At 41.8% G+C, this 22,811-nt stretch overlaps 1 protein-coding gene across 1 annotated transcript in view; it reads right to left on the bottom strand.

The window, feature by feature from the left end:
• Positions 1-92: 92 nt before the first annotated feature.
• The window catches only part of tmem145 (transmembrane protein 145), a 48,632-nt gene continuing 25,913 nt past the window's right edge, over positions 93-22,811 (bottom strand). Inside the window, exons 6-15 of the mRNA XM_085423391.1 lie at positions 12,697-12,781; positions 12,031-12,102; positions 9,224-9,292; positions 8,535-8,615; positions 8,150-8,228; positions 6,475-6,568; positions 3,401-3,573; positions 2,593-2,713; positions 2,051-2,239; positions 93-582 (exon numbers count right to left, since the gene is read on the bottom strand). Coding sequence (XP_085279517.1) covers positions 343-582; positions 2,051-2,239; positions 2,593-2,713; positions 3,401-3,573; positions 6,475-6,568; positions 8,150-8,228; positions 8,535-8,615; positions 9,224-9,292; positions 12,031-12,102; positions 12,697-12,781 — 1,203 coding nt within the window. The 3' untranslated portion in view covers positions 93-342. The remainder of the gene's footprint in view (positions 583-2,050; positions 2,240-2,592; positions 2,714-3,400; positions 3,574-6,474; positions 6,569-8,149; positions 8,229-8,534; positions 8,616-9,223; positions 9,293-12,030; positions 12,103-12,696; positions 12,782-22,811) is intronic.

Raw genomic sequence — 22,811 nt, 5'->3', positions numbered from 1 at the left:
TGGTCAACATCAAATATTTATTGCTTCTTTATTCTTTAACAAGCTCTGCACTTGTGCCTCAGCCATTTCTCCTCACTCCTCCATTCTGATCGTTTCCATTCAAAGGTGAAAAGCGACCGTTTAGGGATTCACTTTTCTGATGATCTCTTCTTCGTCCTTCCAAACATTTTCATTTCTTTTTTTTTTCGGCTGACCTTTTCTGTCATAAGTGTAATACTTTGAATTCCACTATATTTCTTAAGTTATTGTCACTATTTCTATTTTTATTGTCATTCTGTCCTTGCTTTCATGCTCCCCCCCGCCCTACTGCCCAACTTCCTCTGTCCTGCCTTTCTCTCCATCTCATGCCTTTGTTCCAAATCCTGCTCCTCCTCCACTCTGCATGGTGAAATACTCTGTAAAGGACGGAAGCCGGGGTGGGAGTGGGGGTGATCGTGTGGCCGGGCGCGGGGGTATTGGAGGCGGAGGTGAGGGCAATATCGACGTTAAGTCTGCAGCAGTGGTGACGATCTTCTGTTCGCTATTTCTCTGCACATCTGGCCCTTTACGGGCCACTGTCTCCTCCACCGTCTTTACCGGTTCCTGGAAAAAAGAAGAAGAGAGTTTCACATTTGTCATGGTCTGATCCTCTACATAGGCTGTCTTGACCATAAATTAGGACTTTGCAGACACCAATCAGTAAACCAACTATGGCAGCAAATGCCCGAGATACTTTGAGGGAAATTAAACATATACAGGTTTACCTGACTGGAACAGTGGCCTTTAATGACTACCAATAACAGAATGATAACACCAGAAGACACAGAAATATCTTTAGTCTTTAGTCTGACCTAGTATTTCTTCTTGAAGAAGAAAGAACACCAGTGGAAAACAAAAAGGTATAAAATGTGTTTTGGAAAGCGTGTGTAACACCTTGTGCTCTCTGAATATCTACCAGGTCTCTAGGCCTCTGATGGAAGTGTAATTGTTCACAGTAACTACAGCTATTGGGCTCTGGCTCACAGGCCAGTGCAGCCCACGGTGATGAATGCCCCAGATCTACCCAACCATCTTCCTGCTTAGTGGGCCTGACAGGTGCCTGAGGGGGCAGAATACCTCCTCAGTTACTCCAGAAAGCAGGAATCCTAATAGAGGTGTCTGTAGTACACAGGTATGGAGATAAAACTGGAAAGCACAGGAGAAATAGTGGTCCAGTGGATGAAATGCAAGTGGGACCACACTCAAAATGTGTCTTGACTGCAATGCCAGATTATCTAGTTGGTTTAGATTGCTGGTGCTGAAGGAAAGAAAAGTCTCCATGCTCTAATTGAAGCTGAAACTTTCAGATACCATCCATCACAAGAAACCAGTGAAGGGCTTGAGAAGAGTCCCTTACAACAGCCTGAGTGACGCGGCATCGATCAAATATCAACCAAAGACTGGAAACTTGGCTGGTTTCCACTAACAAATCAGGCCTGCCAGAGAAGTCCAAGGTCTGGATATACCAACCTAGAGTTTGTTCATGGCACTCATCTATCAGGTCTCAACTTTCACAGTCAAGGGCTTCAAGAGGAGGAATTATTCTAAGAAAATTGCTACTCAACTTGAAACCTGAACACCACAACCTCGTAGGGGCAGAAAAACAAGTTTGTAGATATGTTGCACCACCTAAATGTCAGGGGCTTGATGTTTGTTTGTTTTTTTGGGAGGGGGGGGGGGGGGGGGTGTAAATGCATCTGACTAAAAAATACTTCTGGTCAAATCAGGTCAAAGTTCCTATTTAATTATTATTTCACTGTGCTAAAGTGTTTTAATATCAGTCTGTGTTCACTGCACTCGCCTGTCACATTTAGGAAGCTATGAAAGTTTCTGGGAAGAAGTAATCCCTGTAAACATTTTCCCTTAGTTACTTTATTATTAAGCTAATGGAATTTTTTAGGGTGAGGCAATGAGGTAATTTCACTTTTCACAGAAATGTGCACATTTGAAAAGGATTAGGAAACAACTGATCCAGTTATATTCTATATAGTATAAATTCAAATATACATAAACACTTGCAGTTTACACTTACTGATTGGATGGAGAAAAGTTCGGTGAAGTTGGGTTGCGAGTCTCCCAGGAAGGAGCTATTTCCATAGGCATGATGAGGAAAACTCTCCGCCCCCTCACCGCCTTTCGGACTGGACAGCAGAATCCCGATTTGGGATGTCCGTACATGATATGGGAAGTTCTTATTGGCAGCTGAAGGCCGTGTGATAACCTAAAAGGCAAACAGATTAGAAAATGACACAGATGTGCATATAAAATAAACACACATATACATATAGACGCAGTTTAAAATCAGGGTATATAATAGCTTTCACGCATCCAGATCCAAGCGAGAAGAGGAAAGTGCGAGGAATGTAGTGAGCAGGCATGCGAACGGAAATTTGCCTGAGCCGGGCTCATTACTAAATAATAACGTGTCGAAGGTGAGAAAAAGGAAGATAATGATGTGTGTAAAAGACAACCAGCATGAGGAAGTTAAGTAAGAAATAATGTATGACTGACAACGGAAAAAGTGACTTAAATAATATGAACTCGTCTGCATGGGAGTGGGCGATCGATACGAACAAGAAAGACGATGTGAGCGTAGAGATGGATCCCGAGCTGAATGCCGTTGACGATCTTCTCCCGAGCCCAACGAGGAATCCCAAAGTTGGCAATCAGAGCCATAACAGGGACAGCAAAAAACCTGAGGAGGAAAAGTGAACACATTTAGACATAAAGACCCCCAAAAAACTACAAGAATGTGGTCTGATGGTGGGAGAGATTAAAAGATTTAAAGCATATAGAGAGATAAAGATGGAAAGAGCAGAGATGTGGATAATGAGGCGGGGGATTGTGGTTGCAATGAGGGAGAAATACATAGATAATATTAGTCTTTGTAATCTACTCTTCATTTCAAGCCTCTGCTGTTATATATAAGTGGGTGACGGCTAGAGATACTAAGCAGTGTAATTTCAAGATTTTTTTTTCTCAGGATTGTGTAGAAGTATGTAGCTGATCCAGTACAAAGCACTGAATATCTGGCACACATATAAAGAAGCATAAATTATTCTAATAGAAGATATCTCACCAACTCAGAAAAACACACAGTATTGTTTAGCAATCATGCAGTCAGAAACAATGATACACTGCAACCGTGTGAGGTAAAAGTGTTTGGCCGCACACTACTGCAGAGAAGATGTGTAAACACCTTTTTATTCCCAGATAGCTCAAACATGAGCTTTCTCATGCACTTTTTTCCCACAGAACAGCATAAATTATTCAAATCGAGAGTCCTCAAGCAGAGAAATGTGTATTTTTTTTATACTTGTGCAATCAAAACCCCAGTACCATCTCTGGTGCTATTAAGCGCAGAGAGCAGTGCAGGTCTCACCATAGTGTGTATGTGGTGAAGAAAGGGACGTAGAAGGGCTGCTTCTCGGGGTAGTGCTTCAGGGAGACCAGCACGGCATAGCAGAACCACACATACGCAACCAGCTGCAGGCCCATGAGTCCGTATCCTGCAGGGCTGTCGTAGGCGTACAGCACTTCACCTGGGTCAAAGAACTGGCAGGAGGAAATGATGCCAAAATTACCACGCGCACATTAAAACAAGTACAAAATATTTTACACAAAAGGAGGGAAGAAGCTTTATACTGAAGCTGGTGCTTTAATTACTAAGATGGATAGCTCATGGTTCAGCAGAGCCACTGTGATGACAGAGGCAAAGCTCTGCTTGTAGCATTCAGTGTGAGTCTTTGACACCGATACTTCACAACTAGGTCACTGGTATTTGTGTGCACGGCTTTGTATGTGTGTATTTGGGGCATGTGCTTGAATCTGCTGATACTAGATTGCATTTCACAGTCCAGTGACAGGATAGCATGGGCCATCCAGGGTTACTCATACTGCATAATGCATAGATCTGAGTAGTTTGTGTGGACCTGCTTGAAACCTCCCCAGCACACCAGAGAGTCACAAAGTATTTTAATTCTGTATTGCAATATCTAAAAGGGTACACAATTTTTGTATAAATTTAAGAATGAGAAAAGAAGATGCAAAGATGTAGATTTGAACCTGCAGGGACACGTGTGGTTGTGCTGTGGATGAATTTTGTGAACAGGTTTTCCACAACAGCTTGAAGTTGTCTGTCTATGATTTAAGGGTGAAAAGGAAATTCAGGCAGAACTTAACTATGACAAAATCCCACTTTTACGGCCACGAGTTTGCTCTTAAAGCACAAATAAAATTTGAAGTACAAACACTTTTGATACTTCCTCCTGAATCGCCAGTAGGAATGATTAGAAATAATTCAACATTGTTTTCACTCATTCAGACACTTGGAAAGAGTCACACTAAATGCTTTCACACATTCAGATATGGTAATAGACAGCTATAACACTTAGAACACAGCCCTGCTTTGATTTCAGAGGGCCTGGCAGATTCCTGACTGCAACCCAAGAAACAGTGTACAAGTTTTCCTTTCAGTTCCAATTGTAACCTAGTTAAGCTTATTTTTAGCAGGAGCTCCCTGGAGTTTTGAGCTCTTTAATAGCAGCGACCATATAAGAGGGCAGGCACCAGAGAAATTATACTGCCTCAGATCCACATATTGTATTGTGAGAGTTATCAGTGAGCTTCCACTACACTGTGCCAAATGTATCACCACCGTGCTGTCCTCAAACACTGTAATCCACCGTCCCTGCATTTACCATGTTTACATGTCACGTTGCTGCAGGCTTTACAGTATGCAGAGATGTATGCAACGAGTCTGTTATTAATTCATAAGCTCATCGAAGCTGGAACCTAGAGAGGCATAAGAATTAATGAGTGGAGGCTGATTACAAAGTCTAACGTCCCTGTCAAGGAAAACTCTAAAGGTTCTTGATCATAAGGAACCATAAATGTTGTGGTTGCACTTGGGAACTGTCTGGTTGTTTCTGTCAAGATAGAAAATTTGTAACTCATCAATGAATTTCAGCATTTTGTTTTTACAATCAACTTGATGCATTTTCATAATTAGTAATGTATCAATGTAATGAATAACTTGACAGGAAAAGCCATTACGCCCCACGCTGATCTATGGGCCCAACTCTTCTATGAATATTTATGAGATTATTAAAAAAGCCAAAGACAGCAATAACACAAGTGCAGATGCTGTGTCGAGTTTAGGTGTGTGAGAAATCTTGTACCCAATCATCCCGGATATAATTCAGACGCTATTTTCATGTCACACCTGAAGGGCAAAGGGATCGGAAAGTTTTCGTATTTGAACTGAAAGCTTTGATCGCCACCGTTCACAGGACTGGCACTAACGGATATTTTCAGTCTTGATTATTCTTTCAGTTATTCCCCCATTGAAGCAATCAATCTTGCTTTAATTAATATATCCGTACAAAAGACAACTATTTCATTCTATCCACTGAAGACTTCAAAACCAAAGCATTATAAAAAGCATGAAATTCACACATTTGACAAGGTGAAACCAGAAAATGCTTGGTATTAAATCATTATTAGCATAATTATTAATTCATTTTGACTCTGGAGCTATAGTTGAATTAGCAAATTAATCAATATTCAATTAATTTAGAACAATTTTCTATCCATCCATACATTTTCCTTCAACTTTCTCCAATTCGGGGTCTCCCGGGGCCTGAAGTTTATCCCAGATGTCAGAGTGAGAGGCAAAGTACAGCCTCAACAGGTGCCCAGTCTATCACAGGGCCTGACCACAATTTTGATAATTAATATTTATCTATTCAGTCACCACATAGTAAACAGACTGTGCAAAAAAATGAATATAAGATCCCCACCTATATAACAAATCGTGACCGAACAGGCTCAGGCTTAAGTAAATAACATCAACAATATTCTCACACGTAGCCCTCAAATATGTATTTGTATAGCAATCTTTTGAAAACTAAAAATGAATCACACATGTTTATGGTCATACTGTATCAGCATCATTAACAATTAAGATTATTTTTTTCATTACTGAGCATTTTACAGCTTCACAGGGGTGAAGATGTGCTAATGTTTAGCAGGATTAAGATTTTGCTTACTATCTTAGTTAAATGTCCTAGTCTGCTCAAACTAATTGGCGATTAAAACAAGAACACAGCTGATGCTCCAGTACAGTTTCGCAGGCATTTTGTTACCAAAGAATTATTGGACAAATTAAAACAATAAGAACTTCAGAGTTATGCCAGTCGACTGCATGGCGTTCAAATTTTGCCAACAATCCACACTATAGCTGCCAAGCTACTTCCCTGCACACCTACTCACATTATCACAAGCCTGTCAATCTTACATAGTGGAAAAAGTCAGCATGATTATTTCTGGGCACAGTAACTGGCTCTAAAAGTATGATGCTATACTGCTGGCTAGAAATATATGTATAGATAAAATCGATATTAAAAATAAACTTCCAGTCCCTTCCAGCAGTGTTGGTGATTGTGTAAACAGTACCTCCGCCTCATAGATGAAGAGGATGACGTAGGTGATTGTGTAAACCGTCATGTAGATGCTCAGTTTCACAGACCCACTGTGACTGATCCTCGCCCTGTGATATGCAAGGATAAACACAGGGTCAGAGGTTGCACACAAGTTGGAGGAAGATAAGAAGAAAATACAATGACACACTTTAAGAGACACAAAGGAAAGCTAAGATACAAAACACACACACACACACACAGACGCACACACACACACACGCACACAGACGCACACACACACACGCACACACACACACACACAGACGCACACACACACACACACACACACACAGACGCACACACACGCACACACACACACACACACGCACACGCACACACACACACACACACACACACACACACACACACACAGAAAGACACAAAATCCTGCATTTGCTTCTTTACACTCAAGCAGACAGCTTAATCAAAAAACAGCTATTCAGAACTACACAGCACAAAGATATGTGAGCATTAAACTCTCTGCTATTTATATATTTAAAACAGCTGCAGGCTTATGGATGGAGCAAAAACAGAAATTAATGCTTCTCTATTTGTAGCTGTCAACAAATAAGCATTTCAGCGTTAAGCCTTCATCAGCATTTCAAAGATCTTTTTGCACAGCTAATTCATCATTACGCTCAACCAAAAAAGAAAAGAAAAAAGAAATCAAAGTTGTTGAGTAGTTATCTGCAAATTGTCAACTAGTTAAATGCTGCAGATAAATAGCTCTGCCTCATGCTTAGCCGTGAAGCAGTTCGTTTTATTCACTGGGGTTTTAAGAGAGTTTAATACGTCTAGAAATCTTCTGAACCCAGAGGAGGATCTAATCCTAGAGTCAAAAAAGCCAGCTTAAAAATTTTGCAAGCTAAGTTTTTGCTGTGAGTTCTGTATGAAAAAAGAGATTTAGTTTGTGCCAAGCCAAAGCAAAACCAATCTTCAAACTTTGACACATGTTTAGATGATGACTTGCCAGAAAAATAAAATCAAGATTCTAAAAAATACCTTATAAACAGAGGTGATTTGTAAAAAAGCAAGATCGTATAGCTGCATGACTTTTTCTTCGCACATAAAGCTAACTCAGAAACTGATGTCAAATTAAAAACTGGCACGTTTCTCCCGTTTGATAACTGGAGTTTGAATCCAGCATTCGAAAACAGGCAAGACCAATGACAGTTGGATGAGCAGGGCATTTGTCCAGTCATGTGGAAGATGGATAAATGCTGACATTCCAGTGAAGAAAAGCACTCTTAAATAATCCATTGTGCTGTCTAACTGCCTGTCCCAAGCAAATGTCTGCTAACTCTTGCCAGAAACTAGTGAGCAAACAAAAAACCTGTCAGCCGGCTCTGCGAGCCAAAGGTAATGCTTCAGCATGAGAAAGTTCACACCATAACATCATTTATCCATGACATCCCTTCACACACATCAGGCGCTCGCCCACATTATTAGACGCAGCATCCTAACTGACTTTTTGACTCCTGTCACCCGGCATCATCAAGTCATCATGGTGACGGTAAGTGCTGACAGTGAGTGACATTCTCAGCATAAAAATACCTACAAAATGTGACAGGCTTGTATAAACAGACACACACACGCACAACACTGCAGTGTAGTGAGATAATACATGTACACACAGACAAAGCGCCCACCTGGTGACAGTGAAACCTTTGCCCAACAATATGAGCATCAGAAGGAACACCAAGAAACTGACGGAGAACAGTAATTTCCCTGGAGATGGTCACAGAGGTGGAGGGAGAGACAGAAAATGAGAGAGAGGAGACAGAAGGGGTAATTAGGTTGTGGTTTCCGAATCTGAGATATCAGAGGGGAACGATAAAATCAGGTCACCGCACACAGTCACATACAATCACACCCAATCCAGCCCGTGCACGCTGAACCACCTATTACATTTCTTCAGCTGCACACGCACCCATCAGCATCCTATCATTCATTCTGCTCAGGCAGTGAGCGATTTTCCAGTGCAGAGTTAGTGTCAGTCATTGAGTCAGTGATCGATGCAGGAGAGGAACTCACCAAGTATTTTGAGGCTGCCATTGCCAACTCCTTCTCTAGCATACAGGCCCCAGTAGACACAATGGAACAGCAGGCTGAGCACTGCCAAGTGGAAAGGATGCAGGGAGGAGAGAAATTTAAAAAAAAAAAAAACACCAGAAGGAAGAAAAGAGGGAAAAGAGATGGGTGAGCAGGCGTTACAGAAGAGGAGAAAAGGCATTAAGAGGAAGAGATGTGGGAGTTAAGAAAATACACAGAACAAAGGTGACAGGCAGATGATAATGAGGGAGGAGAGAAGGGAAGCAAGACAGAAAAAAAGAAGGAATTTATAAAAGGAGCAAAATCCTTGAGAGAAGTGGGAGGAGTGGGTGAAAGCGAATTCAGGGGTGGCACGAGAATCGAGAAGGGATTTAGACAGAGGACAAGCAGGCAAGAAAGAAGAAAGTGAGATAAGGGGGTGAAGAAAAAGAAGAGGACAGGATGAGGAGAGCGGGGAGGGGGTTCATCAGTAACAGCATGCTCCACTAAACACTGTAACACAGGGCGACTGTTTGCAGTAGGTCCTATTCAGAGGCTAATAAGTGCGATAATATCTGTGCTCTTGAAGTGGGGATTAAGGTGTGAGATGCTGCAACCGTGCAAGAGGCTCAGTCATCTTGAGTGTGTGTGTTCTGTCAGTGTGCGTGTCTGTTCAGGACAGAAGCTCTCACCTTCCACACCTGCTGCCGTCATAAACATTTTGTAGGTTGTGTGAAGAAGCTGTCTTCCCTTCAGATTGTCTACAGGTAAAAAAATAAATAAATAAATAAAATAACAAGAGATAAAGGTGACAGAGGTGTGTGTGCTGGGGGAAAGATAAAAAGGATGAGGATACACTGACAGATGGCGAAGGAGAGCAGGAGAGGTACAGAGACTGGGAGGCAGAAGAAAAGAGCAAGAACAAGGGAACGGGCCAGATAAATGGGCGGGAGCGATCATTAGTATGCATCCATCTCATGATGCACATCTCCAGATGACGCCTTATACATCTTCTCTGTTCACGGCACATAATCCGAGAGGAAATATTCTTAATGCGTATTTAAGCAGCCTATTTTACTACCAAAACACTCCGGCAAACAGCAGTGGCCTAGGGGGAAAATTTATAGAGAGAAGGAGGGTCATAAACGATCACACTCTTTTAGCTCTCCTGTATTACAGCAGGCTTAGCCAGCCAAGTGTTGCTGAATCCTCCTGGGAATTTTGCGGGTGCTCTAATGATATTTTTTAAAGAGACAAAAACTTCCAAAAAATTTCATATTCATTTACAGCCCTTTGAAGCTTTTGCAAACACTGTTGTTGCGCTTTCCCCCCCTCTCTGCGAGTGCGCGTCTCTCGAGTTTTCTGTTCCTGTTTTTTAAAACAGAGACACGTTGCTGTAGTATGTATAGAATGTGGTGATAATAAAGCAAGGCCTCCCCTAAAGAACAAAGCCTTAATCTCAATGACAGGACATGCTGCTCCAAAATCTCCATGTGTGGTTCAGTATTAATGCTGCATACAGATGTGCAAGTTACCCATCCCACGTTTCCTTTTTACCCTCATCGTCTTTTGGACTGTGTGCCGTTAACAAGTGCCCTCTCCTCTGTACTCTAACGGACAAAGCGTCCATGAATTCTAAAAAGATATTACATTTTTGATTATTCAGACTTGAAAACAGTTTCCATTTCTCCTCAGTCAGCCTTTAATGAGCTGAGCCCAGAGAAGCTAAGGCATTTCTGGATCTTGTTTACAAGTGCTTTTTTCCTGCGTAGTAGTATTGCAACTTGCATTTTATGGATGCAGCAACAAACAGTGCTCAGAAGTGTTTCTGAGAGCATGCAGTGATTTCCACTAGAGACTCAAGTGGAGCAGGGGGATTAATCCAAAGAGAACTGAAACCGACAGTCAGAACCTCTAATCGACGTAATCTTGCCCACGTTGGTTATTTCTGAGTTTGTTTCGTTTTTCTTGTTGCTTTTTTCGAACTCTGTTAATACTCCAGCCGGTATTTACAGTCCCCTTTAAAACAGTACTCAGAGCGTCGTCACGTGAGCCCGCCCCGTCCAGCCTGCGCCATGGTAACATCATGGAGGAAAAACTCAAACACCGAGCCCACTGTGCAACTCGAGCAGCTTGTGCCAAATAAAAAAATCTACATCTGTTGTTTGGACACATTTTTGGCTTTAGTAAAGGCAACATCAAAAGAGGAAGAAAAAAAACTGCAGGAAAAATAGTTTCAGCGACCAAAGGTAAAACAGCCAATCTGTTACAACAGTGTGTGTATGTGTAGATTCGACTAAGGTTTTTTTTTTAAGACATTGAACAACTTTTCGAAGTATTTTTTACCATGTTTCAATTTTTTGAAGTTTATTTCTGTCAACAAATTTCAGATAAGACTACATACTTAAAAACACACATATTTACCCATTTCAAAATTTGAGATCTTTTCTTTTTCTTGTTCTTTTTTGTTGTCATTTTTAGTCAAATAAAGGGTGAAATCCTTGCGTTCTGTTTGGTTATATGGCTTTTCTTCTATGTTCATAAGGACAATGACACAATTTTGTGTCTCTATACTAAAAATTACATATAGAATTGACTGCAATTGCTAAACAGTTAATGCATTACTTTTGTTAAAATCCTTGTATTAAAGCTAAAAGTCAATTCAGCCACATCTTGACTGTTTAATTTAAAATCCTCTGAAGATTTTCAGAATGAAGTCAATCTCAAGACCCAGCGTCAGTAAGGACCCCAATAAAGATGTCAGAAAAAGCATTCACATGGGAAAAACAAAACAAAACACATGCATCAGTTTGTTCACAGCTGGACAAAAAGTGAGAGTTAACAGCGCTAACAGAAAAATCTCACCAGAACTTAATTTAGTAGGCAGACTTAAAAATATAAATCTGACTCTCAGTGCTGTGAAAGATTGTGCGATTCAACCTTCCATTCTTAATCTGAAGCGTGCCTCATTGGGTCCAAAGATCATTAAATGGATGCTTAATTGTGATCGTCTAGAGAAGCAAACTACAGATTAGGTGCAATACAAGTGATTCTGCCCCCTTGCCAGTTTATAAAAAGGAAGATATGCATATGATAGCACAGAAACGCCCGACGTGAAGAAAGCAGGGGATTTTGCCAGGAGCTGTTGTTCTCAGTTGCTTCAGGGTTATTTCAGCTTTGACCTTTACGTGACAAACTCGCTTCAGTAACCTTAAGGCTGCAGCTACCTTCTCCACTCAACCGTTCACCTTTACTTGAAAACCAAGGCTCGCTATCACCGTCTCCTCTTTCCTGCTTCCCTGATGCTCGTGTTCAGTCTCAGCCCAAAATGAAAACGGCACAGGCTCCACCTTTACTTATCTGAACAAACACGAGAACTTACTCCCATCCCATCAAGAAACCATGTAGATTTTATAATAGATCTGACACAAAAATTGCATTTCTGGGGGGCTTTGAATTCCTATTACATTAAAAGAGTGAAATAAAAGGCAGTACTTACAAGCAAAGTAGCAGGAGAGAAGGAACACCATGGAGAAGATGATCAGGAACGTGATGTCTGTTTCCAAGATGCCTGTGAAAGGAGGAAGAAAAATTCAAGAAAACTTGTGATAAAAGGAGAACATTTGAGGAGAAAGAACGAAATAGAAATATGAAAGAAGGCAAATGTACAAGATACACAGTGGGTTTAGATACAAAGGAAGAAGGAGTAAATAAGGTGTACAAAGTGTTCAGATCAATAAAAGAAAGTAGAACGTATGAGGGAAAGACAGATAATTTACAAGGGACAATAAATCCAAAGAGCAGGGTGCTTGATCCATATCAAGCACCCTGCTCTTTGGATTCTCATTTGATCCTATAGCCATATATTGGATTAAATGAGAAAAAGTGAGAGGCAGTTACAGTAGAGCAAGAGTGTGAGAGATCGGAGGAAACATTAGTGATGTAGGAATAATTAATTTAGATGCTACGTTGGCCCTCTTTTATTCTTTTCATCCCTTCCTCTCAGTTTATCTAGCATCATTAATTCATTCAGCCATCCCTTCATTATTGTCATTTGTGTAATTTGTTCAGTTGAAGGTGCTTTATTGGCCGTGCTAAGTGGCGTAGGCTTGTGCCATCAGCGATTCATTCCATAATCTCTCACTTTCAGTCTAATCACACTTACCAAACTCGTCAGCAGAGAAATGCTGCGTCCAGAAAGACTGGCCATTGGTCAGTTTCATCTCATACTCCAGCTGCAGGCCATCTCCCTGCAAGACATAAGAGAGCAGCAGAAGTGGACAGTGGATGGTTAGCAGATTTGTACAAAATATTAATGCACTATGTTTATCTATGATCTTCATAAAAATGAATTTGGGTGATATTTTTGCTTTTACAAATGGTCACTCAAGGCTGGCTCAAAAAAAGCAAATCCACTCCCACAGACCAAATTACTTTAGAGGGGAAGTAAACATGTTTACAGCTAGTTCCGAAAAATGATTTTGGTCTCTATAGCTATTTTTTACCCTGTATGCAACCATACAGGGTGGGTGAATTTTTCATAACTTACCCATTTAAAGTTATGCATTATTAGGGGCATGGGCATTTCGAGTGACATTAGCCGGCTGTTAGACATCCATTTGGCTAATTCAACTCCTTGACCGTTTTTGTGCACTTGGGCCCTTGTGAAGCATTTTTAATGACAAATTATTTAGCTTTCTTTGCAGCTAATTGTATCAAGAACTTGCCCAAGAAGTTTAGGTGAGTCATATTGTGGCCTTTTATTTGTATGCATTGTTTGTTACTGAACCTAGCTAACCAACTTGCTAACATTAGCTGGAAGCTTTCTCCTCCAAATATGGCTCCAAAGAATAATAATGTTAGGCTAATGAGTGATATCATTATAACTACCAAATACAGTTAATGGTTGCATTGTTGTAAATTATAGATTAGGAGCAGCTCCCTTTCTTGTATGCGCACCACATACACTGTCGCAGTCAAATATTTATCCACAAGCTCACGGGGTTAAGCAGGTGATCCATATGCTTCAAGGCTATTACAGAGGCCTTAGTTCGGTTCCACCGTGTGCCATTTGCTATTTACTTTGCCCCGCTCTCCCACCTTTCCTGTTTACTCTCAAATGTCTGTCATAATTAAAGTCTTAGAAACCCGAAATATATATATTTAAATACATGCATATTTAGAGCCACATGCTGGTGTGCCATTACCATGGAGGCTTTTCACTGTGAAGATAAAAACAAAGTATGTGAAAGTAAATTATGCGGGACCACCACGAAAAGGTTCATGAACACAAACTTATTCCAGCACTTAAATCAACATTGGTTTTTTGAAAGAGGTTACAAAGGAAAACTGGACAAAGCCATCCAGAGCTCAGGAGCCAGCCACAAGCCTGCAGCCTCAGTGTGAACAAAGAATCAAAGCAGATACTAGGAAAATTATAGAGATGAGCGAAAAAAGGGTCAACATCCTGGTGAAGTTACGCATATATTGGAAAGTGTTGTTAAGTACCTGACAGTTGCTTTGTTATATAAATATGTTGCTTGGACTAAATGAAGAAATGGATAGGCTCAACACAACAGGAACTCAGCGTAATTGGCAGTCCACAAATATAATCAAACAGTATATGAACGACTTTGGTCTTTGCGATGCATGGCGCTCTCTTCACCCCACCAGTAAGGAATATACTTTTTTCTCGCATGTTCATCACTCTTACTCTCGTCTGGATTATTTTTTGGTCAGCAGCTCACTGCTGTGTGACATTTCAGACACTGAGATTCATCCTATAGCTGTCAGCGATCATGCTCCTGTATCTTTAACACTAATGCACAAGAATAATACTACGCCAAGTAAAAACTGGAGATTTAATATATCACTACTTAAAGATGAAGACTTTATTAAATACTTTAAAAAGGAATGGACTTCATATTTAGACTTTAATGACACTCCCGGAATATCTGCTTCTGTTCTATGGGAAGCAGGGAAAGCTGTGATGAGAGGTAAAATAATTTCTTTCTCATCACACAAAAAGAAAGAAGAAAACAAAAATATTCAGGAATTAGAAAAAAACATCAAATCACTAGAAAAAGCCTACGCGTCCCACCAAGATCAGGAAACATTGAACAAAATATGCAAAACAAAACTAGAATTAAATGAAACTATTAATAAAAAAACACAATTCCTTATACAAAGACTTCGCTTGCAGAATTTTGAACACAGTAACAAATCAGGTCGATTTCTAGCTAACCAGCTAAAAATAAATAAAGAAAAAATAACTATATGTGCTGCTAAAGATTTATCGGGGAACACAATATATGATCCTGGAAGAATAAACAACATTTTTAGGGATTTCTATGAAACTTTATACTCACCACAAATAAACCCATCTAAAAATGAAATTGATCTGTTTCTTGACAACGTAACTCTTCCAAAATTACTAGACAGTCAAGCAATGGAACTGGATTCGCCACTGACGCCAAGTGAACTCCAGGAAGCCCTGATAAGTATGCCCAATAATAAGGCTCCAGGTCCAGACGGCTTCCCTGCAGAATTCTACAAAGAATTCTGGACAATTTTGGCACCAGTATTCCACAGCATGTTGCAGGAAATCGAGGAAAAGGGCAGACTACCACCAAATATGAATTCTGCCAACATTAGTCTCCTGCTAAAACCAGGCAAAGACCCTTTATTTCCCTCAAGCTATCGTCCAATTTCTCTTTTAAATGTAGACCTTAAAATAATCTGCAAAGCTCTCTCAAAGAGGTTAGAGAAAATGACCCCCCTCTTAATTCATCCTGACCAATCTGGTTTCATAAAAGGTCGGCACTCCTCAACAAACACTCGTAGATTACTTAATTTAATAGACTACTCATACGATAAAAACATCGAAACCATAATATTATCTCTAGATGCAGAAAAAGCATTTGACAGAGTTAATTGGAAATTTTTATTCGCAACTTTACACAAATTTGGTTTTGGAAACTCTTTCATAAACTGGATAAGAATATTATACAATTCCCCAACGGCTCGTATCAGAACAAATGACCAGACATCCTCCAGCTTCTGTCTCCTGAGGGGCACCAGACAGGGATGCCCACTCTCCCCTTCACTTTTTGCAATTTTTATCGAACCTCTAGCAGCAGCATTTAGACAGGCTACAACAATTAAGGGCATAAAATGTAAGAACATAGAACATAAAATCAGTCTCTATGCGGATGATGTGTTGCTTTTTCTGCAAAACACACAAACCAACCTCTCTGAGGTAATTACTTTAATAAACTGGTTTTCAAGAGTTTCAGATTATTCAATTAACTGGCCAAAATCTACAGTTCTCCCCATTAACTGCTCCTTCCATAATTCTTCCTCTGCCCCACTGCAATCCGGAAATATTAAATATTTAGGTATTAATGTCTCTCCTAAGCTTTCAGACTTAACTAAACTAAACCACATCCCACTTCTAAAGAAAGTAGAAGGCGATCTGACTAGATGGAAATCTTTACCCATATCACTCATGGGAAGGGTCGCCACTATAAAAATGATGATCTTGCCAAAAATAAATTACTTATTTTTGATGATCCCTAACAAACCATCACAAGATTGGTTCAGATCTCTGGATTCATATATTTCCAAATTCCTTTGGAAAGATAAACCCCCGGGTATTAGCTTAAAAACGCTACAAAGAACCAAGGATAGAGGAGGATTAGATCTGCCTAATTTTCACCAATACTTCTTAGCCAACAGGCTTCAGTTCATCTTAGAATGGTTAAAACATACCTTCTTAGTTGAGCCCTGGCTAGATGTTGAACAGGCACTATGCAAGGATCTAGAGATTTCAGACCTACCATTTATTAGCTCAAACATCAAAAGACATGAATGCTTTAAAAGTATCAACATCAGCTTTTCTCTAACAGCATGGTGGGAGTTTCTAAAAATAACGGAGTCTTCATTAATCCCATGCAAACGTACACCTATCTGGAATAACCCTGACATATTACAAAACAATAATATGATTAATTTCCCAGAATGGAGTTGTAAAGGAATTAAATACTTAGAACATATATTAGAGGGAACAGAATTTATTCCATTTGACAGACTAGTTGAACAATATGGGATCAACAAGACAAGGTTTTTAGAATATCAACAAATTAAATCCATAGTAAAAAAGAAATTTAACCTCAGTCAAGTTGAATTACAAACACCACTAAGTGTGGCACATTTTTTTACTCTTAAATCCCCCAAATTATTATCTAAAATATACAGAACACTTTCTAAATTAGATGAATCAATATCCCTTCCTACTGCAAAGTGGGAAGCAGATTTATCAGTCAACCTAGACCAAAACTTCTGGTCTCAGATTTGCTTAAAAACTTTCAAATTAATTAAAAATCCCAGTCTGCAATTAATACAATACAAAATACTTCATAGAGTGCACTATACAGGTCATCGGATGTTCAAGATGGGCTTTACATTTTCCAACAACTGCTCACACTGTCAAGGCAATACACCAGACAATTACATCCACGCTCTTTGGTTCTGTCCACCAGTGCAAAAGTTTTGGCGCGAGATATGTGAAGACTTATCAAAGTGTCTGAAATGTAACATTCCAACTTCCCCCTTAGTGTGTCTACTGGGCAGCTTAGATAATGTCACTTCAGAAAAGAATATAGCCCATATGATCTTCACTGCCCTATGCATAGCCAAGAAAACAGTCCTCATGAACTGGAAAAATAAAAATAATCTTAATTCTAACCAATATAGAAATTATCTATTAGATTACATTAGTCTTGACACAGCCTCTGCCACCACATTAGATCAATTGCTCTGGGCCCCTTTTATCAGCTCCATCACCTAGTGGGGGTGGGGGGGTCATAGTTTGGTCCCGCCTTCACTGTTGTGATTGGTGAGGGGGTAGGGACAGGCTTAGGGCGTCGGGGGGTTCCCCGGAGGCATCTTCCTTGGGGGGCTCAACCCGGGGTAGCGGTCACGTCCGGTTGGGGGCTCTGTTGGCTCTCAGGTGACTGTTTCCTCGCGGCTGCGTGCAGCGGGGCTAGGGGAGGGTCTGTGCTGACGGACGTGGGTTACTGACCTGGCAACCTGGCTGCCCCTGGGTGGGTCCGGGATGGGCGTGAGGTTCTGGGGGCGCTCCGTCTCTGGGCTGGGGCCCGGGCCGGGCCTCGGGGGCTTGGGTCCTGGTTGGTGTGTTGCCGGGGTTGTGGGCGGGTGGGTGCATGGGGGCCCGGCCCTGGAGCAGGGTGCCGCCGGTGCGTCGAGCCGCCTGGGGGGCTCTTCATCTGGTGGGGGGGATGGTCACATCTTGCAGGAGCTTTCTTCTCTTCAGGAACTCTCTGCGGGAGGGGGAGATACAGGAGAGGTGGAGGAAGATCTCAGCCTGGGCGTTTACCGTCTTATGTAGTCTGGAAGATGTGTGGATGGTGGGGTGGGTGCAGTTTTCTCTGTGGTGGGGTTGGGTGGACTGTCCAGGGCTCTGTGGAGCCGGAGGGCGCTACTGCACTGGGCCCCGGTCTGATGGGCCTGGGCCCCCCTTCCCTGGCGGGTCGCGGAGGGTGGGAGTGCCTACTGGGGTCAGCGGGGGAGCTGGCCCCAGGGAGGGGTTACCTGCCCCTCCCTTCCTTCCCTCCCCATCTCCAGCTGCCTCCCTCTTCCCGCTCCTCCACAACCACCCACACATGCAGGGCCTTGGAGTGGGGGTATGTCACCAGGGTGCAGAGGAGGCTACCCCCCCCCTGTCCCCTTCTGGCTGCCTCTGCCTCAATTTTATCCCACAACTTAGACATTCACATTATTCACACTCTCATTACACATACATATAGGATCTTGGGGGTGGGCACAATCACGGAGTCCAATTTACCATCAGGGTGTATACCTCACCCCTGACGTCGTTGCCCACCTCTCAATTTTAAATACACTTAGTCATTGAGGGCTAGCAGGAGGGACTATGCGCTTACCTGATGCTCCATGGCAGGTAGCTCCATGCCCTCCTGGGTTTTAATTGCACCTTAGAACACATATGCATCAACACTACAATGAGCGGGTGGAGGGAGGTTTGGAGTCTTCTCCCACCCCCATTCTCTGCGGCCTGCTGGAGCGGGAGGGCTAGTAGGAGGAGTTGGCCGTCCGACTGCGGTCTGGGGTGTGGGGCCTCCCTGCTGCTGCGGAGTCGGGGTGGTCTGCCTCTCCCCACCGCAGGGAAAAGGGTAACACCACCTGGGTCTGGGTGCAATTCCCCCCTCCAGGGACAAGGGTACCTAGACCCGGTTTGTAGAGTACGCTTGGGGAGTGTGATTGTGTGTACAGCGTCTCTTTATGTCTGTCTCCACGTTGGTTGAGTGTGGAGTGAGTGCATATGAGAGCATGAGGGTGGGAATGGATGTTTGTGTCTGTGTGTGCCTGTATGTCTGTGTCTATATGTCAGGTTGGGTATCAGACGCCACCTCTCTGGGGACACCTCAGGCCCTCCAAGGTTTGGAGGCCTATCTCCACCCACCACCACTTCCCCTGCCGGTGGCGGACTCCCTCAGGTGTCGGTGGTTCTTTGTGTCTGGGGGTGGGCGTCCGGGTACACACCGGCTCACTCCTTGGCGGCCGCTTGTCGGGGCCTGGGGCTCGCTCGGGCCCCTTTGGAGGTGGGGTGCCCCCGGCCTCTCGGCCTGGGGCTCGGTCACTCAGGCGCAGCTGGGGGCCGGCGGAGCTCACGGGCGCGTCACTGCAACTCCCCCTGACTTCTGCTCCGCGGCTGCTGGGCGAGCCCTCATCTGGGACTCTCCTCAGCTCTTACTGGAACAGTGGCGCGGCTGCCCCTCTGTTGGTCTTCCATGGTCTCTTGTGTTCTGGGGGCCTCTGGATGTCTGGAGTTTTGATCTCCTCCATACCCGCTTCACACCCTGGAGGACGGGGCTGTGGCCCCCCCACACTCCCTAGCAGATCATTACATGGAGAAACCTTTGGAATGCAAGCATGCTGATCCACACAGGTATGCACACATGGGTATTCACAGACGCGGACTAAAGCTTTCTTGGCTGCTACCTCAAAGCACACTGTGCGCTGTCTATCTTGCGTGCTGCACAATATCGTTTATTATTTAGTAAATATTGATATCTATGGCTAGCTAGTTTATTGTGATGGTGCTTTGTTTTCTCTATTATTATGTTGCTCTTTGTTGTTTGCTGTCTCCTCTGTTTGTTTTTTTTTGTTTGTTTGTTTTTTTTCTCCATACAGGTGACCCAGGAGTTCTTTTTTTTTTTTTTTTTTTTTTCTCTCTCTTCCCCCCCCCTTCTCACCGTCTCTTCTCCCCTTTGGTTTTCTTTCTTTCTCTCCCCTTCTTTCTCTCATTAATTCCCCCTGTCCTATTTATTAAAAAAAAATAAAAATAAAAAATAAAAAAATAAAAAAATAAAAAAAATGACAAAGGATGAACTGAAGCTCTGCCATCACGTAATGTCGCATACTGCTGTTTCTGATGTCATTTAAGGGGGAAAAAAATAAAAATGAAAAAAATAAATAAATAAATAAATAAATATGTTGCACCTGCTTTTGTTTGGTAAGGTGAAAAATATGTCAGGTAAAGGTGGGTGTCCAGTAATTCGTTTTCAGTTAATTATCTGTGCCTCGTTCCAGTAGCAGAGCGATTTATTTTCAGTTGATTAAGTGACGTTTCTGTAACCTTCTCCAGTTTGGGGAAAATTGTGAATTTTAATTATTTCTTTTATTATGAAAATTATATTTTGTATTTATTTATTTATTTTTTGGTTGCATATACTGCAAGTCATTGTTCCCAGAAAGAAAATCGGAGTTCTGCAAAAAATCGACAGAGGAATTGGACTCGACTAAGAAAATGGCAATTGGTGCATATCTGGTAATTTACTATGAGGAGACAGGTATGGTATACCTGATTACAACTGAATGCATTGAATGCAACTGTGTCATTTAGTCATTCTTCGAGCTGGCCTCGGCGTACCTCAGGATCCTCCAGGTGTACGGAAAAAGTTGATGGGTAAAGAAAAGGGAATCTGGGCTGTTCTGCCGACACTGTGCTGCAAATCCAGAGATGCTCAAATTACAGGAAAGATGAAAAGATCATAGCCATAGCAACAGCTTTCTCTTGCTTAAGTCTGAGTATTCTTGGTCTCAATTATTAATACTGTGATTTTAATTATTTGTTAAGCTCAATATCTTCAAATGTTGATCTGATATAACTGCCTGACAGTGCGGTGGTATGAAAGCTATCACAAAGAGAGAATATTTATTTTTATTTAAGTCAGGAGAAACATCACAAAGAAAACTAGCATGCCCCTGTGGCAAGCCAATATTGGATTAATGTGAATGTTTACTTGTCAGTTCTCAACACAAAAAGCATCAAATTGAAATGAATTTGGGAGGTGAGAAAAAAGACGTATGGGGAGCAAGAACAAGAGAAAGTGCACAAAGATGGGTTGACAATCAGAGCACAGAGAGCTCATTTCACAGACGTAAGTTCAAAGCCGATGGAGTTCGCGCTTGTTGCTTGAGCGAGGGACCAGAGAGGGAGGGGGAGGGAAAAGACTGATTTCATTTGGCAGCCTGAGACTCCATCTCACTCCCTCTATCAAAAAAGGGCGAGAAGCGTGGAGCGTGCACTGCCACAAAATCAATACAGACACAAAGAGCAAGGAGACAGAGATAAGGAGAGTGATAGATGTGGAGAGAGAAAGTTTAAAATACAGGTAGAGAGAAAGAGAGGTTGAGGAAACAAGAAAATGCAAAAAGGGAGAGAGAGAAATAGATGCACGGGAAAGAGGGGAGATGAGGGAAGAAGTGGCACTTCACTGCAGGACTTCTCTCCACAGGGTTCACAGATGAGTTTAGGGTTGCTGGGTGGTTTCTGGTGTAAAAGGCACCCACTTTCGACGTACCGCACTGATGTATCGCACACTGAAGGTGTTCTCACCCAACATCAAAACAGTCTGATACAACTTTTGATCCCTTAAGCTGCAGATAACAATATTTTCAAAGGATGTCTGAGTCTTTTGAGAGAGTGTGCCTCTGGAACGTAAATGTTCGGGTAGCGTTTGAGTGCAACAAACCCTTTTTTCTCCAAAAATTGTGTTTGCACAGTCAGTTTTATGTGTGAGTATAAAGATGTATCCTTTTCAAAAATGTCTCCAAGGTTCTTCAAAGTAATACCGGAGGCCAAGGTAATGCCATCCAGAATGGGTTTTTAAAAATACAGTAACTTCAGTTTAGTGTGAATTTAGAATTAGAACATTTCAAGTCATCTAGGCTTTAATTTAATTGGGACTTGATAGTAGTTAATCTGCAATGCAGATTTAAATATTACTTGCAGAGCAGTGGAAATGTATGCAACATTTTCAATGAATGTTACTTGAGCAAGGCATGGATGATGTCATACACACTGGCCCAAGAATAGAACCCTGTAAAACTCTAAGACTATCTTTTGTGTGTCATTTACGTGAATAAAACAATTCATCATCAGATAATCATGACTCCAACCAGCACTGCTGTTTTTCCTCTGATGTAAAATGTTGGTAATGCTGGATGCTGCACTCAGACAAGCACAGACACAAGTTCATGGTCCAGATCATTAGTAGCATTCACTAAACTCTTTTTGTGGTATGATGATCTCAATATCATGACCTATACTCTCAAAAAACCTCACTTTTCAAATGAGAGTTGACTTATTTCTTACAAGAAATAAAGGGAAGGTGGGATAAGACCCCTTAGCCTGGTAATATTGAAGTTAATTAACAGAAAGACTTTTTTGAACATTTGTCCATGTCCAACATACAATCAGTCAAGATCAGATGGTTTCTAAAGCTGCTTTATTTGATGATCGATCCGTGACATCTTTGGGGAGAAATCCCGATTTGTAGTCCCCGTTTGCCTCCAATAAACCCAAACCACTGTAGCAATATTATAGCATCTACTTGGGTAATTCCCTGACTAAAGTCAGCTTAGCCCTGATGACTATGATTATTTAAGCATCATTTGCTTCTCTAAAGCTACAGAGGCCATTAAACATCTGCTTTCACAAGCTTGTAGCACTGAGCATGACCAGTAAATTCAAGTGGTTATTAAAATTTAGGTGAAATCTCCCATAATGCTGAAATTGCAGCCATTCTTCTAGGAAGGCCTGCCACAGGATTTTATAACCAGGGGATTTTCTCACAGCCAGGTACTGAAGTATCAGTGAGGTCAGGCATGGATGTCGGGAGATAAGACCTGACTCGCAGTTGGTGCTACAACTCATACTGAAATTGCCAGACGGTC

The sequence above is a fragment of the Rhamphochromis longiceps genome, linkage group LG11 (genome assembly GCF_057381845.1).
Source record: "Rhamphochromis longiceps isolate RC_006_pf linkage group LG11, R_longiceps_female_GT1.1, whole genome shotgun sequence".
NCBI lineage: Eukaryota > Metazoa > Chordata > Actinopteri > Cichliformes > Cichlidae > Rhamphochromis > Rhamphochromis longiceps.
The sequence above is the reverse complement of the archived record's forward strand: the minus strand, read 5'-3'. Positions and strand labels throughout refer to the sequence as shown.